The sequence below is a fragment of the Octodon degus genome, unplaced genomic scaffold (genome assembly GCF_000260255.1).
Source record: "Octodon degus isolate 3935 unplaced genomic scaffold, OctDeg1.0 scaffold00007, whole genome shotgun sequence".
Classification (NCBI taxonomy): domain Eukaryota; kingdom Metazoa; phylum Chordata; class Mammalia; order Rodentia; family Octodontidae; genus Octodon; species Octodon degus.
This window is the reverse complement of record NW_004524583.1, coordinates 7955600-7963168: the sequence shown is the minus strand read 5'-3', so window position 1 is coordinate 7963168 and position 7569 is coordinate 7955600. Positions and strand designations below refer to the sequence as shown.

Genomic DNA, 7569 nt, shown 5'->3' with positions numbered 1-7569 from the left:
ATAATCTCCTTGATCAGATAATGTGGGACACAACTGAGTTACATGACATTATGGTATGGGTTCTCCTATGTCCTGAGTCTTCACTGACCTTGAAAGGCTAGGGTCAAATGTTGGCCATCCTTGTAGCCCTTCTATTTTTCTATTTTTTGGTCTGCAAACTTAGATTGTTAACCCTTCAGAAGAGAAGCTTATTATTACCCTACAACCTGTGCAGTTGGGTTTAACCTCTCTATCTGACTGAATATCAAACATCTTAGGCATAACATAACATCAAGCATTATAAATGTTCTCTTATGCTTCAATTCTGGTGGTACAGACCCACAATCCCAGCAAAATGAGAGGCTGAGGCAGGCCAATTGCAAGTTGAAGCCCAGACATAGCAATCGTAGGAGTTTAATGAGCACCTTTCTCAAAGGCAGGGGAGAGGGAGGACTAGAAATGTAGTTCAGTGCAAAGGCCCTGAGGTTCCATCCCCGATACCACAGAAAAAGAAACACGAAGAAAAATTTTAAAAAACCAAAAATACAAATGTGTTCCTACTCTAGCCCCATGACAATTTGGCAGATGGTTGAACACACAGTTACAAGACTCAGACTAGATTCAGCCCCCAATTCTTCCATTTGCTGGATGTGTCACCTGGTATTTAAAATGTAACAATGGTGTCTTTCTTCATGGCTTTCTTGAAGTTTACGTGCCTTTTTAATTCATAGAAAGTTCTAGAAAGTACCAAGAAAACAGTAAGCGCTCAATGCATTTTTAGCTACTACTTCTGATTTTCTTTTCAGTCTGCTCTTCTAGGAGATAAAATCATTCCTTTTACATCTGGAGCATGGGTTAATTTTAGATTGTATTTCTCATCTAAGAACAGGTCTTCACAATATTGCAGTGTTAAGCAAAAACACCACAATGACACCCAGGGTACAGAGACATATTTGTTTATGTTAATGGGCACTGATGGGCATCATTCCCAGGCTTTCAGGCTCTGATCCCTGGTGGTCTAGAGCTTATATTAGATAAGCAAGCATGAAGTACAGACGCAGAATGGCTGGCAAGGTGGGGATTGGTTGCTACAATGTCTGTAACAGTGAGCAGCTGTTTCTAAGGGACAGGAGCAACCAGAACTGGAACAGGAATCATTACCTGGATAAGTAAAAAACTGAAGTATTCTGGCTGGGGCCACTTGCTGTTACACTATGCCTTTTATTGTGATATAGACAGCACATGTCTCACTTTTATCTGTGATGTTCTTATAGTTTGGAAATTGTAATGTTCAGCATGGCATGAGTTTTACATAAGGGGTGATTGATTTCCAGTAATCTAAATAAGTGTTTTTTGTTAAACCCATCTCGGAGACCTTTTGTGAACTGCACACATAGAGTGAGGGTGCAGTCAGCTGGTCCCTTGTGTCTGCCTGTCCTGATTCTTTCTGTACATTAAAGCAGGGACCTTTATCTATTTTCTCTTTTCTTCACTGTTACATCCTTAGCATCTACAAGTGTGCCAGATGCACAGCAGCAAACTAATGTTTCACAATATCTTCTGAAAAGTCTCAACTGCCAAGTTACTTAGCTTAGTGGCTTAAGTAACTTTCTGGCAAGTGTAAGGTCCTGAGTTCAATCCCTGGTACTGCAAGGTGGGGGGGGGAGAGGGAGAGGGAGAGGGAGAGAGAGATGAGAGGAGGGAGGGAGGGAGAAGGGGAGAAGGGGAGAAGGGGAGAAAGAGAGAGAGAAAGGGAGAAAGATGTCTTAACTACTCACCCTCCTATGATCCACCAAAGTCCATTGATTTTATTCAAGTGTCACACCAACTTTATGCAACTTCGGTGAAAAGCATGGACATCCTGCATACCAACATCCATAAGCACTGAGATCTATTATATAAATGATGTAGGGTTTGGACATAACTTCCAATATGTTTCTGTGTACTTTAGATCATCTCTAGATCACTTATAGTACCACATATTCTGTGCGCACTATGTAAATAGCCATTTAATTATGTTGTTTAGGAAATAATGAGAAGAAAGCAATCTGTATATGTTCAGTGAAGGTCATATTTTAAAAAATATTTTAAATCCATGGTTGGTTGAATTCATGGATATGGATTCGTGAATAGAGAAGGTCAACTGTAGCTCCCAGAGCAAATGTTTTATGTTCCTCTTCAATTCTTATCTGAAAGTCTCTCTTCTTTTATGTGACAAAGATGCATCTAATCTACATGTTAAATCTGATGCTGTCCTTTTCAAATCCCACCCACCCTCAAGTGCTCACTCCTTCTCTGCTTTGTTCCCCTGTATCCCATGGCCCCTCTCCTCTGAATGCCAATAGTTTCAGGCCTTGCCCATATTTGTAGTCACTTGTACATTCTGATAAATTCATATGCTAAGTCTCCTTTCAGAATAGAAACTGTCTGTTTTACCTATGCTCATAGCACAAGTAGCAATTATTTGTCAACAACAAATACTTAGCAAGGATTGGACTCAGTACCAAATACTATCCCAGTGACAGGTTGGCTTCATGGCCTATTTTCTTCATGTGTTCTCTGAAGATATTTGCCAAATGGGTGATTAAGCAAGCATATACATTGAGTACGATGGTGGTGCAAAACTGCTCTTGGGTTTTGCATGAGGTATGATGGGTCACAATCAGGGCCGGATGAGTTTGAGATGATAACCTCCTCCTCTATGAACCTTGGCTTCCTTGTTTGAAAATCTCATTAACTGCTTCATGTGATAACACTGAGATAACCGAAGGGGGCTGAGGGTTGGGGTCTCCTAAACAAAGTGTTTGGACTGAAGAATATATCAAATACAAGGTTTTTTTTCCTTTCTTATAGAAGCTCCATTTTAGTAGAAGTACAATGAGTTCCAAGAATTCCACTAGCTTTGTGTTGTTGGTCTAATTCTGGCTTGATCCATCTATGAATGGTTGGAGCACCTTTCACAGTGCCTGGTCACGAGGACCTAGTGGGCACCATCTGGATCCTGCAAACTGTTCCTTCCAGCTCTATGGAAAATATTTTTGTTGATTCCAGTGGTTATACACCATTACTGTCCTACTTTTCATGAAAATACTTTGGAGTACAGTGATTCTAAATTTTGTTTTCAGCATGTTTGTTTTATTTATAGCATACAGAATTGCAATTAATATTTGGGGGTGGGCTGGGCATGATGGCACATGCTTGTAATTCCGGCACTCAGAAGACTGAGGCAGGAGGGTCAATGTGAGTTTAAGGCCTGCATAGTGAGTTCAAGGCCAGCCTGAATTGCAGAGTGAGACCTTACCAACCAACCAACCAATCAATCAATCAATCAATAAGCAAACCTTTTGGGACAGGGATATAGTTCACTGGCACAGCATTTTCCTGAAAAGCTTAAGGTCCTGAGTTCAACTCCCTATACCAAACAAACCAACCAAAAAAATGGGGTGGCTGGCATTCATGTTTACTTTTGCAAAATACTTTCCTATCCATTTTTTAATTTGGTGTCCTTGACAGGTCTGTGAGCAATCTAGGGCAATATGACCTTTGAAAATGAGGAAGTAGGGCCTCATGGTTTAGTTGGTCAGCCCAAGGTAGCACAACTGTAAAGCAGTGCCAGCAGGGCATCAGCACAGGGCTGTTTGAAACTTGAGCATTCTTTATCCTGACTGCTTCCTCCCTTCTCTTTTGGCAGAGGCATCCATCCTGAGCTATGACGGCAGCATGTACATGAAGATCGTCATGCCCATGGTCATGCACACCGAGGCAGAGGATGTGTCCTTCCGCTTCATGTCCCAGCGAGCCTACGGGCTCCTGGTGGCTACTACCTCCAGGGACTCTGCGGACACACTGCGACTGGAGCTGGACGGGGGGCGTGTCAAGCTCATGGTTAACTTAGGTATCGTGTGCAGGACCCTATGCCATTCTGTTTGGGCTTGTCTTCCCTTTTGTTTCTGATTTTCATTGGTTTGACTGAATTCTTTGTTTTTTGAAAGTTAGCTGCTCACCTCTTGTTTAATAGACCAAGGATAAAACCCAACAGCAACAAAAATCTTCTCCTTGTTTCTGCATGAGGTTTTGATGTCAATTTCTGAGTTCTGACAGTGGTGGTTTCTTTACTAGATTATTTGTTTTCTAAGTTTCCTTTCTTCGTTTTTTTGAAATCGTTTAGCTTTGTGTAAAACACGCTACTTTGGCCCATCTTTTGATCAATCATATTTCCATTACTCCAACTCCTCAGTCGCCGCTCAAAACAGTCAATAATGAGGGTGACAATGAGTCAGGAGACGAGGCAAAGTGGGAGCGGGGAGGTGAGAACCAAGCCACATGAGTAGGATGAGGTGGGCACTGTCCAGCTCTACCGTGACCATTCTGGTAGGGAATTCTGGTGGTCCTGGGGACACTGGGATCCCTTTATGCATTCTCCTCATGGGACGATACATCAGATTGTTTCTGTTGTTTCACTAGAAAAATAATTTCCTGTAGAGTCCTTGACTTATGGGAGGACAGTTTGCCTCCTGAAATGTTCCTTTTTCCTTCCTGAGGTGTCCAACTACCTCTCCACAGCCCTTTCTGTGACAGCTGTTGGGTCACAGCATTAGCAGTCACTGTACGCCTCATATAATATGTATGCTTATATTTACACTTGAAAATCATGATCACTTTCAATTTGTCACTTTCTTGGGACAGGATCTGCTTTTTCACTGCAGTTACCTAAAATGATTACTTTGGAAATTCTCCTCCTGTGGCCTAGCACCCTCTCCTGCCACCAACTCTGTTTCCTGGGATTCTATCAGATTTTCTATGGAGAATGAAGGCCTCTTGATTTTTGGAAGAAATAAACAATTGTTATCTCTGCTTTTTCCACTCAGCGGAAAGTCAGTGCCCAGTGCTGACAGGATTAGCAACAGAGCTGATTCCAAACACTCTAAGCTCATGGATTTATTTAGATAGGTAGAATATGCAGAAGAGACCTGGTAGACAAATGTACCAGATCTGAGACCATAAAAAGCCCCAGAGGGTGGAAAGGCAGGATTTTGAGTCCATACCAGGCTTATCTGCTTCCTGGTCAACTGGTCACACTTGCAAAATGCCTACACTACAATTCTAAAATCCGTAGGACACAGAGGACTGTTTTGAGCAGTGACTTATTTAGTTATGCCTTTTTATTTCCTTCCAGTTTGCAGCCTTTACCACATGGTGCCCTTTCTCTTGTCCAATTTCATTTGGTTTCTGTTGTTAGTGTGACTCTTTGTTTTCTTTTGTTTGTATATGTGTGTGTTTGGTTATTTTCTTTTCGTGTATTTTTTGGTGTGTTTTTGAGTTTACAATCCTCCCTACATCGACCATGGTAAATCAAAAGATGGTATTCAACCCTTCAAAGGCCCAAAGCCTGCGGCCCGCATAGCAAACAGCCTTGAGAACAGAGAGTACTGAGCAGCCGACAGGGATGGGCTTCCCCTGCCCCACCACCCCACCCTCCCTGCACCCTTCCCATTTGAGTTAACTGGCAGTAGGTGTGCATGATCCAAGCTCAAAAACAGTAGCTGAGTGCCTATGTCTCTGGAAAGCAACAGAAGGATTACAAAACAAAAGCAGAGCCAAAAACATAAAACCAAAATCCAGACACAACCCCCAACCCCACGTTACTCATAGAAGAAAGAAGATGAATATAATCTTTATTGTTGTGCCTACTTTAAAGTAAAAGAGAGACAGACACATGAGCTGATTAAGCCTCATGGGACTCTGGAGACACGCACACTGTGTGTAGAAAGAGATCACCTGCTTTTCCATATTATATGTTGATATTTAAAGATCAGAAAGTCAACTGTGGCTGTTCTCACATTTTAGAAGGAAAAGCTTCAGGAAGAATGGAGGATGACAAGAGACAAACAGCAAAGAAAGAGATTGTATGGTCTCTCTTCTCTTTTCTTCTCTGTTTCTTTCTCTCCTCTCTTTCTCTCCCCTCTCCTCTGTCCCTCTTTCACTCCCTCCTCTCCTTTCTTTCTTCTCACATACACTCACAAACACCCAAGTTAGTCATAGATCCCATGTGTGTTCCTAGAAACAAACTTCTTCTATTTCAAACTGTAGCTAAAATCTGGAAATATTCTTTTCATAGGCACTATTTTTTTTTTCTCTTTGCCTTTTGGCACACCATCAGTCTAACTCCTCCTATACTGAACTATCTTGCACAAAATAGTTTGCCCCTCTTTAGTGAGGACCGTGCCACTTCAATAGTAATAGTTGTTTTTTTTTCCCCCCTAAAGGGCACTGTTCATCACAATTACCAATTTGAGTTTAATTTTTTTCAAACCTGACATGAAAACTGGATTTAAAATCCTTGTGCTTATATATGTGGAGCTCCTCACATTCATGCCTCATTGAAATCTTTCTCCCACCTGGTCCTAAATGGATCCTTTTAGAAATTCTTTCTCTTTGCCAAAAATTCATATTGCCTTTTGTTTTTGTGATAGGAGGAAACATTTCCGAGCAGTTTATATTCAAAAGTATTCCCCCCGAACTTCAAATGGTCACTTTGATTATTTTTTTACTTCATTTAAGTTGTATTTTTTTAATAGCGCACAATAACAATGACAGTTGAATTTATTTGATGGTGTTGACACATATAAGCTCATGATAGAAAAGCCAAGTATGTGTCTCTCCAATATAACCTACGTGTTAAATGTCGAGAGAAGTCCTGGAGCAGGTGTGAGAAACATCTGGCATCATGCAGCGTGTTTTTAAAAGTTGCCAGTTCACCTATTGATCATCCATATTTTGCTCCCTGAGTGCTAAAACATAGAATAATATTTTATTACAGTTCCTCTAAAGATTTAAAAGACTGTTACTTTAATCCCATAACAGTTTTCTATGGCAAATGAAAGTGTTTCGATGCTTTTTGTTTTTTTTTTCAAATGTAGAACAAAAGACTGCAAAGCCTTGATTGAAGGCTTTTATTAGATGTAGCAAAGACAGGACTGGAATGCATGTCTTTAAACTGCTAGATCTTCCTGGATTGCCTGTTACCTGTACAGACAAATCTGTGGATCAGTGATCTGCAGGTCTTAATGATTTCAAATTGTTTTCATGATAGCTACTTTGAAACATGCATAGAGGGAATCTCTTTTTCCTTCATGCTTAGCTTGCACTGAGCCACACTTCAGAAAAGCCAGTTAATCAGGGCTGAGACTGCAGGATCCTCAGCAGAGCACTGGGGTCACCTCTTTCCTCGTGGAAACTCTGAGGCAGTTGTGTGGTGTGGTTCATTGCATTCGAGTTCTGCGGATCTTGTCTCTCTCCACTTGATGGCTATGTGTATGCATTACTGCCGGTGTACACTATTTAGGGATATTTATATCTCTTGTACTCACCCCAAAACCTACTAACATGGAAAACTGTCATTTCTCCTTTTTTATTGAAATAAAATGAAAAACTAAATAAAACTGATAGTACACACACATGCGCGCGCGCGCACACACACACACACACACACACACCCCTCAACTACTATGTCAAATCTCAAGTGGTTTTCTTTCTTTCTTTCTTTCTTTCTTTCTTTCTTTCTTTCTTTCTTTCTTTCTTTCTTTCTTT

At 41.0% G+C, this 7569-nt stretch overlaps 1 protein-coding gene across 2 annotated transcripts in view; it reads left to right on the top strand.

The window, feature by feature from the left end:
• Nrxn3 (neurexin 3) overlaps positions 1 to 7569 on the top strand; it is a 1645001-nt gene that overhangs the window by 561370 nt on the left and 1076062 nt on the right. For both annotated transcript variants that reach the window (XM_004624712.2, XM_004624711.2), the window contains one exon: positions 3671 to 3874. In XM_004624712.2, coding sequence (XP_004624769.1) covers positions 3671 to 3874 — 204 coding nt within the window. The remainder of the gene's footprint in view (positions 1 to 3670; positions 3875 to 7569) is intronic.